The sequence below is a fragment of the Manacus candei genome, unplaced genomic scaffold (genome assembly GCF_025592945.1).
Source record: "Manacus candei isolate 608988 ecotype Guabito, Panama unplaced genomic scaffold, ASM2559294v1 h1tg000223l, whole genome shotgun sequence".
NCBI classification, from domain to species: Eukaryota; Metazoa; Chordata; class Aves; order Passeriformes; family Pipridae; genus Manacus; species Manacus candei.
The window spans coordinates 81,393-92,614 of NW_026138271.1; the positions used below are offsets into that span (position 1 = coordinate 81,393).

At 54.5% G+C, this 11,222-nt stretch overlaps 1 protein-coding gene across 1 annotated transcript; it reads right to left on the minus strand.

Moving 5' to 3' along the window:
* Positions 1 to 994: 994 nt before the first annotated feature.
* On the minus strand, positions 995 to 4,547 carry LOC127464438 (translation initiation factor IF-2-like). The gene is made up of 3 exons (XM_051774767.1): positions 4,153 to 4,547; positions 3,564 to 3,688; positions 995 to 1,278 (listed from the first exon to the last, which is right to left on the minus strand). The coding sequence occupies exons 1-2, from the start codon at positions 4,530 to 4,532 to the stop codon at positions 3,565 to 3,567; spliced, it is 504 nt and encodes a 167-aa protein (XP_051630727.1). The 5' UTR covers positions 4,533 to 4,547; the 3' UTR covers positions 995 to 1,278; position 3,564.
* Positions 4,548 to 11,222: the final 6,675 nt, after the last annotated feature.

An 11,222-nucleotide genomic window follows, 5' to 3' on the forward strand; every position in this document is an offset into this window, starting at 1 on the left:
CGCCCCGCAGCGCCGCTCCCGCTGCCGCCCTCGACCCCAAGGAACGAACCCCGTGCCCCCAGCACAGGCCGGTCCCTCCCCGGCAGCCTCGGCAGCGCCGGGAGCGGCCGCAGCCCCCAAGGACGGGCGGGGCGCGCCGGGAGGGGCCGCGCGGGGCGGGGGCGGGTCCCGCGGCTGCGACCCCGCGGGAAAGGGACCCCCGGGCCGGCCCCGGCCGGCCCCGCCGCTGGCCCTGCTCGGCCACCGCCCCTCGCCCACAGTTTTAACGTTAGAGAGCCAACATTTAACCCAGAGCGCCGCAAGCTCCCACGTGCAGGGCATTTCCACAGACTTGTTATTTTTCTCTTTTTAATGACCACATGGCTAAAGTCAGGGAAATACAATCAGCATTCCCTAAACACCATCACTTCTACACCCACCTGCGATCAGGGGCCGATGGGCAGCAGCCTGCCCTGGACGGGCTGCAGGGATGGTGTGAAGGCCACTGTGCCCCAGGTTTGAAGGACTCTGGCCATGATCCCTGGCCCGTGGGCAGAAAGCCCAGAGCCAACGGGAACTCCAGCCAGCTGCAGGCAGATGTTACTCTGTCCCAGTTTGCCAGGGGTGGGCACGAAGGGGCCCTTCCCCGTTTGGAAGTGGAAGTTGTCCCCTGTGCACAGCCCGCTCTGATCCTCGGCCTCGTGGGAGCCAATTCCCTTGTCCCAGCCCACTTCCTGCAGAGAAGAAAGGGAAAGATTGCACAGAAGGGAGACATTCTTCCCTGGGAGGGTGGGGAGGTGGCCTGGCACAGAGAAGTTGTGGCTGCCCCATCCCTGCAAGTGGCCAAGGCCAGGCTGGAGGTCTATTAGAAGGTGTCCCTGCCTGTGGCAGGGGGTGGAAGGAGATGATCGCTGAGATCCTTTCCAACCCAAACCACTCCAGGATCCCAGGATGATTCCATGCTCTCTCTCTGCATTTCTTTGGCATCATTTCCTCTCAAAAACAACATCTGCGATTTAGTTGATTGCTAAAGCCATCATTTTAAAATCATCCCAGGAATCCAAAGGGACTGGAAAACACACAGAAATCATTCCTGCACCCACCAAAGCATTAGGAATTGGAACCCGATTCCCTCATCTCTCTCCTTGTTCTTCTTGGCTGGAAAACCTGATGATCCCCACTGGCTGTTTTTAGGCTGCTTTTCTTCCACAGCTCCTTTCCTCCCGGCTGAAACCTCCTGGCATCTTCAGGCCTTATCTGGAGGGAAGCCCCTCTGAAGTATTTCCTCTCGTGGCAATTCTGTGGGATGAAGAAGTAAAAAAAGCACATCAAGAGCTCCTTCTACCCCCTTCCCTCGCAAACACCCTCCCAGCTTGTCCTTGGCAGCTCCATCCCCCCGGCAGCCGCACCCGACGCTTCGGCTCCGCTGGGAAAGGGACAGCAAGTGCAGAAGCAAGTTCAGGTCTGGGCAGGGGCTCCCTGGGGAACGGCACTTCAGTGCTTTAGTCCGTGGCCTTTCCTGCTGCCCTCCCTCCTGGAGGCAGAGGATGACCCGTCCCTTGTTTCTCCCACGCTGGCAGACCCAGGTCCTGCTCCTTTGGCCCCACTTTTCTTGGCAGACCTGGCATCATTTCCCAGGGTCCCCAGGAAACTTCTGCACTCGACCCATTGCTAAGTGCAGAGCACAGGGCGAGGGAAGGACAAATTTCTCGGCACCCACCCCCTGGAATTTCCCTCCTCCGCAGCACGCTCCCGTTCCCGCTGTCTCTGGAGGTGCCCACACGAGTCCTCTCCTTCTCCCAGCCCTGCCAAACTGACACACACACAGGAGAAATAACAAGTCTTGCTTGCACAATTCCCCACCCTAACCCTTGCCTGTCCTGCCCAGAGCTGAGGGAAATCTGACGGAATATTAATAAACCACCTTTGTTAAGAGCAGTCATCAGCCCGGTCCTTCAGGCTTTGCAGGAGTTTGTAGGGAACAGCCCCAAATTCCAGTCCTACCTCTAAATTTGTAACAGCTTTCCTCGGAGAGATTCTGGACAGTAACACATACAACAGAAAGAAAAGACTGCACAAGGAGTAACAGAAGGTTTGCCATGAAGAACAGAGGTTCCTGTTCTCCCTCATCAGGCTGGGACTGGAGGACCCAGTCTTTGCCATCAAGAGACCAGAGCGTTGTCATTAAGACTTAAACCTCTCCCCCACGGGTGTTTCTCAGAGAACTGGGCCAGCACTGAGCTACTCCCATGTGCCTGCAGTGCTTTGGGGAGGGACAAGACAACCTTCCACTTGTGCTTGGAAGAGAATGAAAAGTCATTCCCCTTCTCTCTCTCTGACCCAGCACCAAAGCAGTCCTGTAGGACAACACTGGACTAGGCCTGATTCAACTGGGAAAGAAAAAAATCCTAAACAAACCCACCCTGAATTTCAAGGTAAAAATACGCTGCTTCCTGAACAGGAGCACACAAAATGCATTGAAGCCAAACAGAAAATGACAAACCAGAAAAAAAAAAGAGCCAAAAGAAATGCTCTGCCTGCCTTGATACGCTCTCTCTTTGACCATTCCAAAGGAAATTCTCCACAGATCAGAAGCAATTACCAATCATTTTTCCTCTGTAACAAATGAACAACTTGGGTTTCTGCTGAGGGGCTGGACATGTCCAGTGAGGGTTCAGGGTCTGGTGGGTTGTTTATGGCAGATCCTGACCGGCCCAGGCCAAACCCAACCACCCCCATTGCTGCTCCATCCCACATGGAGAATATTGATACTGTATGGAAATACTCCCCTTCTCTGCTACTCCATCCTTCCTTACACATGCGTGGAGCAGGTTTTCTCCACCCTTTGTTCCCAGCAACAGCTCTCCAGCCCGAATCCCAGCTCCCACAGACACAAACTAAACACACCTAAGGTGATGGTTCCATCAGCACCTGGAATTCCAAGCTCCCTGTTCGCTGGAATGCTCATCCCAACACTCACAGCAATCTCACCTCAGCCCACAGGCTCTCTGTCCTCAGAGGCAAGCACAGCCTGCTCTGGCACCATGTTTCCTCTCATTCCTGATCTCCTGCAAACCCCCAGGGAAATCCAATCCCTCAGACCCTGCATCCCTGGACACGAGGGGAACTGGAGTTTGACCCAGATCCCAGCACCCTGGACAAGTGTGTTCCCACGAGCACGTGCCTGTGGCTCCATCCAGCCCATCCATCCCTCCTTTTCCCCCAGGGAGTCCCAAACCCTCCCCCAGCTCCCCTGCGTCTGTCCCCCGGCCCAGCCCAGCTCCAGGCTCTCCCCCAGCACTGTGTCAGCCCCAGCCCTGGCAGAGCTGCAAACAGCCCCCAGCTCGGCCCCCCGGGCTCCTGAACCCCCAAGCCAAGGCTCAGGCTCACCAACGGGGACCCACCTGCCCCTCTCAGCACAGCCCAACCCCACAGCTCGGGGACCCCACGCTCACCCAGCCCTTCACCCCTTCCTCTCCACCCTTCCCAGCACGGCAAGGACCAACCTGCAGTGGAAACAGAGCCAGTGCCCAGGGAGCAAATGCCAACAGGCAGGAGGAGAGAAACGTGTCCCTCTGACTTACCTCACCCCACGGGCTGCACCAGGTGCCCCCAGCGCCGGTCGGTGGGGCTGGAGCCTGTTGCCTTTGGCTGCTCACACCCCAACACATTCGGCATTGCTGGACCCAAGTCAACGATTTTCCCTGTCCTGAAAGAGAGGAGAACAAGAAAATTAAGTGCACCGGGGAAGTCAAAGGCCCTTGGCTTTCACCCTTCTCTTCTGATTACTCACCACAGGCGTTTCTTCCCTAAAACCTGCTCTTACCCCGCACCCCCCGCCCCGGCCGGTCGCCGCCACTGCCCTGCCCGGCGGCCCCGAGCGCTTCAGGCCCGGCCCGGCCAACGCCTCGCTCTGCGCAGGCGCCGCTTCCCGGCCCGCCCCGACCGCCGGGCGGCACAGACCCTCCCCGCGGGGGGGGTGCGATGCCAGGGCACATCCGAGCCCGGCCCTGCCGCCTGCCGCTCTCGCCGCCCCTTCTCCTGGCGGCGGCACGCAGGTGCGAGTGTCTCCGCAGAGGCGAGAAACCTGCCTGTCGCTTCCCCTGCCTGCAGGCCCCGCTGGCCGCGGCAGAAGAGCTGCCGCCGCCGCCCCCCCGCCGGGCCCCCGCTTACCCCGGTGACGATCTCCTGCACAGCCCGACGTCGGATCTGCCGCCGTGGGTCGCTTCCGGGGGGGGGGAGGCGGCGACGCAGCCCCGACAGCATCTCCGGGGCACGGCGGGACCGACCGGGACCGGAGCGGAGCGGAGCGGGGCGGGCGCGCGGCGACTGCCTGGGGTCCCGCGCCTGCGCAGCGGCGCCGAGAGGGGGCTGCCCGCAACGGTGCCTGCCGCCGCCCGCGCCCGGCGCCGCCGAGCGCCCCGCCCCGTCCCCACAGCGGGAAGCGGCGTGGCGAGACGGCGCTGCGGGCGCGGGGCGGGGGTCCGGGTCGGGGCGGACGTCAGGCAGCAGGATAAACGCCTCTCTGAGGAGAGGGGGCCTCTCGCCGCCATCTTTACTGTGGTCGTTCCGGTCCTGGTGGCGCCATCTTTACTGTGGGCTTGGCGAACTTCCGGGGGAGGACTTCTGGTCTCTCACTACTTCCGGTGACCGAGTTTACCCAAATTAGCGTCCCTCCTCGCTAATTTCTGCGCTTTCACCCCAAGAAATCTTCACGTTATTCCCCCCCCGCACACCCCGGGACAGACGGGAGACCGCGAGTCCCGCCCTGCCGCCGGAACCGGCCCTTAACTCGAGCAGGGAGCGCTGCACCGGCACGAGAGCCACTGCGCATGCGTCGCCGGTCCCTCTCCTGCCTGCCCTTACTTACCACGTGATCGCCGGCGTCTTGCCAACGACTGCGCATGCGCTGTTCAAAATTTTTTCAATGCAGCTCCCGTTTTCCGTCAGCAGGTGGCAGTATTTCATCTCAAATATATGTGCAATTCCTTTTCTCTGTCACCAGGGGGCACTGTTGCTATGCGATTTTTTACTTATGGCATTTTTTTTTTTGTTTTATAACCGTATTTGTTCGTGTAGTTCTTTTGGGAAATCGGATAATTGGCTTGTAATTGCTGGTGGTTTGAAAATTTACTTGTGTAATTAGGCTCTTCTCCTGGTTTTAATTCTCTAGGCTCTTCTCCTAAGAGAATTAAAAACAGGAGAAGAGCCTAAAAAAAAATGAAAATCAGGGGAAGAGCCTAAAAAAAATGAAAATCAGGAGAAGAGTCTAAAAATATAAAAATCAGGAGGAGAGCCCAAGAGAATTAAAATCAGGAGAAGAACCTAAGAGAATTAAAATCAAGAGAAGAGCCTAAAAAAATTACAATCAGGAGAAGAGCCTAAAAAAATTAAAAACAGGAGAGGAGCCTGAAAAAATTAAAATCAGGACACGGGACTAATACAATAAAAATCAGGAGAGGAGCCTAAAAAAATTAAAATCAGGAGAGGAGCCTGAAAAAATTAAAATCAGGAGAGGGGACTAAAAAAATTAAAATCACAAGGGGAGCCTGAAAAAATAAAAACCTGGAGAGGATCCTGAAAAAATTAAAATCAGGAGAGGAGCCTGAAAAAAATAAAATCAGGATAGGGGACTAATACAATAAAAATCAGGAGAGGAGCCTGAAAAAAATTAAAATCAGGAGAGGAGCCTGAAAATCTTAAAATGAGGAGAGGAGACAAAAAAAATTAAAATCAGGAGAGGAGCCTGAAGGAATTACAATCAGGAGAGACCCAGAACTCACCCAAGTCTCCCCAGAAAACTACCAGAAACTGATTCAAATCTCCCCAAAAATGACCCAGAACTCACCCAAATCTCCCCAAAAAGTGACACAAAAACTGATCCAATTCACTCCAAAAATTGATCCAGAACTGACCCAAAACTGGCCCAAATCACCTCAAAAACTAACTCCAAATTGGCCCAAAACCTGACCTAAAAATGCAAAAACCCCCCCCCAAACTGACCCAAAATGATACAAAATCAGCCCCAAATATGACCAGAAACTGACCCCAAAATCCCAAAACACTGATACCAAGACTCACCCAAATCTCCCCAAAAAAATGACCCAAAAGTCAGCCCAATCACCCCCAAAAATGATCAGAAACCGACCCAAAATTACCACAAAAATAAACCCAAAACTCACCCAAATCATCCCGAAAAATGACCAGAAACTGACCCAAATCTCCCCCAAAAATGACCAGAAACTCACTAAAAATAACCCCCAAAAATGATCAGAAACTGACACAAATCTCCCCAACAAATGACCCAAACTTTATTTCTTTTCTTAGCAACAAATCCCTTCCTTTGCTCCCCTCTGGCCCTGCCCACACGGCCCCAGTTCAGCTCTCAGTGAGTTCTTGCTTCTGGGCAGCGACTCCTCTGCCTCTTGCTGGGGCGGCAGCAGCTCCTGTGCCGGCAGGGAGAGGGACCCCGAGCCAGGAGAGGGACCCCAGAGCCATTACAGGGACCCCAGAGCCATTATAGAGACCCCAGAGCCCCTACAGAGACCCCAGAGCCCCTACAGAGACCCCAGAGCCCCTACAGAGACCCCAGAGCCATTATAGAGACCCCAGAGCCCCTACAGAGACCCCAGAGCCATTATAGGGACCCCAGAGCCACGATAGAAACCCCAGAGTCCCTACAGAGACCCCAGGCCATTATAGGGACCCCAGAGCCCTCCAGAGCCCCTATAGAGACCCCAGAGCCCCTATAGAGACCCCAGAGCCCCTATAGAGACCCCAGAGCTCCCATAGAGACCCCAGAGCCATTATAGGAACCCCAGAGCCCCTATAGAGACCCCAGAGCCATTATAGGGACGCCAGAGCCATTACAGAGACCCCAGAGCCCTCCAGAGCCCCTTGCTGGGTCACAGCCCCTCTTCTCCCGCCCAAACCCACCTTTCTGGCTGCAGCTGCTTTTCTTCTCTGGCTCCCCCTTCCTTCCCCAGGGAGCTTTGCCTTGTTCTTTGGCCAGGCTCCAGCTGCAGCTCAAGGGCAAAGCTGCAACTACAATTCCCCCTTCGGGTTTTTCACCTGAAAAACAAAGGCTTGGGCCAAACTCTGACCAGTCACTCGCTGAACACGAGACATCAAACAGGGCACACAGAATAAAATGCATCCAACTCTAAATCATGTTACAATGACTGTCCACCCCAATCCAGCACTGACATTAAAAACCTTCAACCAACCAAAATGACCTCCAAACATCCCTTAGATAGAGAAAAGCACACCAGGAACGAATGCAAAAAGAAAAATTCCAAACAATGCTCAATTAAATAACCATGGACTGATATAAAACATGTTTAGGGAACTTAAACCACTTCTTCCCATTATTCTCCATCAGAAATTACCCTTATTTAAGTTCTCCTTCTAACACTTCATTAAAACTGACTTATTAGGAAATGGTTTGAACCAAACTTCATAACTTGATGACTCCAGGGTTTGTGCTCCTTGACTTTGGCCTGAAGGGGTTTGGAACACAGGCTTTGTTCTGGAGAGCTTTTCCCCAATCTACAAACCCTTCTGCAAATGGGACTCCCTTCCCTCAGGGTTCGGTGGCCTCTGGTTTTCCTGAAGGCTGGGGGGGATCTGGGAGCCAAATCCCAAGGGATCCAGCCCAGCTCTGCACACACACACACACACATTTCCAGCTGGTCACAGTCTCACGGGGGCCACCACCACTCAGCACATTTGCACACAAACACCCCTCTGAGTTCCTGGCACTGGGTCTGATGGACTAAGAAATGATCAGTCTGGTGGTTTGCCCTCAGAGGAGTAAGATCCAATGATGCATTTCTATTTTCATGACAATATAACCTGGAAAACACAAACATATTTCTGCTTCATGTGCAATTTAAAATTCAAAGACACAGAAACATTCCTAGAGTTCAAGTCCCCAGGTTTGGTTCCAAATGTCACTCGGTCCCCCTGGGCCAAGAACAGTGGCACACACGGACTCAACAGCCCTGCACAAGCCCAGGAGTGGGGGGGAAATATCCTTGAGAGCACTGCTGCATTTCAAAAAGAAGTCAGTCACATCAACTCTGTAACAACAATAAAAAAGAGAAGCCAAAATAAAGAACTGTAGACAGGGTATTAAGTACCTTGAGAATACCAATAAGAAAAAACTAAGAATAAAGGCATCTATTTGAAGTACAAAGAGTTTGGGAGACACCATTTGTTTGCCACAAAGCCTTTATTTTGTTGGCTCTTCTATAGTTAGAACCCAAACCTTACCCTCCCACAAAAAGCAGAAAACCTCTTCAGAGAGTTAGGAGATGGAGTCAGTTTGGATTAATGGGAAGAACATCTCTGGAGACAAAATAAAGCAGAGAAAATAACCCCATCCTCAACAACAGAGCTGCCTCCCCACTGCCTGCCCCTGGACACTTGCTCTGGGGGTGACAGAGCCTGAAGTCTCCTGCCTAGTCCTGGGCAATACTTCCTGGGGACCACAGCACCACTGAGTTCCTAAAAATATCACAGCTTGGGCAGGTGCTTGGATTTTGTCTGGATTAACTCCCCCCTTCCTTTCCAGGTGCTGCCCTACTCATTGTAATGGTGCTTGTACTCCCTGAGCCATTCCCTCCCCCATCCAACCATCCCTTGTGCCCTCTCTGACAAGGACAGTGGGTCCAGGTGTTCTGCCACGCTCCCAGGGCACAGGGGGGGACTGTGGAGCCACCCTCGAGGGGGGAAACGTGCCCTGCCTGCCCTGCCCAGGGAAAGGGAACTGCCCCAGTGCTCCCCAGCACAAGGCACCCTTGGAAATATCCACTGCAATGGGACACTCAGGGACAGCAACAAGCACTGCACGAGGCTGCTCTGGCACAGGACCAGTTTTAGCCTCAGCTTTTCTCTGGACCACTTCACTTTGTTTGCCACCTCATCCTGCAGTCAGAACTTGCTGTCCTTGCAACCTTTCAGGGTGACCATAAATGACAGAGGCCTCTGCTCCAGCACCCACAAGGGCCTGATCCATCTGACAGGATCCATTTTTCCAGGGAATTCAAAGCTCCACCTGAGGACCAGGGTCTTTTCTCACCCATCCCTGTGCTGCAGCTTGGCCTCCATCTCACTGTGCTTTCAGTTCCCTGCATGGTTGAACACTGGCAGCCCTGGCCCTGGGCGGAGCTCGGCATCCTGATCCCATCCCTCCTGGCCCCCGGAACCGCTGACTCAGCAATGGGGGGCCCTCCATTGCCAAGGGCACGGGCCCGTCGGGGCTCACGGGGGGAGCAGGAGGGCGAAGGCTCCAGCCCTGCTGCTACAACCTTCCACCACTACAGCCAACAGAGGAGCCTCTCCAGCCCTGCCTCCCAAGGCATCCTCAACAAACCCAGCCCAGTTCCACAGGACAAACTGCTCCCTGTCTGCCCAGGCCAGTCTAATCCCAGAGGCTCCCAGGTCATGCAGGACAACGGCCCAGGAGATCAGAGACTCCAGTCCATCTCTTCCTAGCACAGGTTTGGGTTAGTTTGGCAAAGAGAGAGACTCAGGAATTCCCCAGTGTTTTCCCACTTTGACCCCTGTCACACCAATCACCTTAACACTGCCAGTCCTTCATTCTCCCTCTCTTGGGTTAAGGACTGAGCAAGTTGGACCTGTGTCTGAGCAGGACATGTGCAAACCAAATGCTGGGGACTGGAACACACACCTGGCACTCCTGCAGCTCTCACAGTCACATTCCAGAGAAAACAGCCAATTGCACCCTCACTGCTCATTTCTTAATCCCAATCCCACACTTCTTTGGCACTTGGAGCACCACTTTTAGAACCCAATTACAGCCCATTAGAGAGCTCCCTGTCTAGCAGGGACAGGGACCCCTGGGATACTCTCAGCAATGCCTGAATCCATGGCAGGGACCTTGCTTTGAGCTCCCCAGGGCCGGGCACCCCGAGGATCTCCCCGAATAATCCTTTCGGTGCGCGCTGGAGTCCTCGGGGTGCCCCAACCCGGGGGGCACCAACAGCACTGTCCCTCCAGGGGGCCAATTTGGTCCCAAAATGCAGGGGGACCTTGCCTGTGTCCCAGACTGGTCCGGGGATCTGAGGCCCTTCCCGAGAAAATCTCGGTGCCGGCGTGAAGGGCCAGAGATCCCTTGGAGCCACGGGAGAGCAGGCACAGAGTCCCTCCTGGGCGGGGGGCAATTTGCCTGCCTGAACTCAGCTCTTCAAAGGAGCCTCTAAGACTCAGCTGGTGACTTTTAGAAGCCAGGCATTCCTTGCTTACAACACCCTGCCATGATCCCAGCCCCACGGGGGTCCTGGCAATCCGCTCCCAAAGGGCACACGGAGGGGTCTCCACTGCAGCTGATGGGAGGGGTCAGCATGACAGGAGGGTTCATTTTCCTTCCCTGCATTCCTGTTGCACATTCAGGACACTCCCAACACCTGTTCCCATCTACACAAACCCTTATAAGGTCTCTGAGGGGCTCCATCGGGGGTCTCTGGTGGTCACCTGTGCCTGCAGCCCCCAAAGTTCTCAGTGACCACCTTATCAACTTCAAGACAACTCACCTGGTTGTAGAGGAGCCTGATGCTGCTTGGCTGCTGCCTCAGTTCCCCTCTTCATTCTTTCTTGACTTTGCTTGCTCAGTCCCTTTAAGTTCCTTGGCTCAGCTCCATGCACTTTCTAGGGAACATCCCACTGCAAAAACTCCCAGTTCTTGGTACATCTCCTAACTCAGATATCAGGGAGTGAGGCAGAAATCAACTCATCCAGGGCACTGCCTCCAAATATTGGGACAAAAACACCATAACATTCCACGGCCTCCCTTGGCAAATCAACCCCAAACTGCTCAGACACAAACAACACCCTGCACACTACAACAATCTGGCACTGCTGGTTCAACCCGGCCAAGTCAGTTGGGAAATGACACAAGGTCAACTTCCTTCCAAGTTTCAGTTATGACACAAAAGTCAGGGAGATCACAGACTCCCCCACAGAGTTTTACTCTGAGGAGAGAAGGAAACCAAAGCCATCCCCAGGGCTGCAATAGCTCAGGCTCCCCAAAAGGCCCAGGGGCTTCAGGTTTCTGAGGGGCTTCACCGAGGGCCTTCCCAGGTCTGCTCTGTCTGGAGCCCTCCAAGTCCTCAGTGCCTGCCTGAGGAACCTCAACACAACTCACCTGCTTACACAGCAACTTGGTGCTGCTTGCCTGCTGCCTCACTTCCCTTCTTCCTTCTTTCTTCACCTCCCTTGCT

Coding starts and splice junctions, on each gene's coding strand:
- LOC127464438 (XM_051774767.1), bottom strand. CDS start 4,532: ATGGCGGCGAGAGGCCCCCTCTCCTCAGAGAGGCGTTTATCCTGCTGC. Junction 3,689..4,152: donor TGCAGGAGATCGTCACCGGG/GTAAGCGGGGGC, acceptor CCTCTCTTTCAG/GACAGGGAAAATCGTTGACT.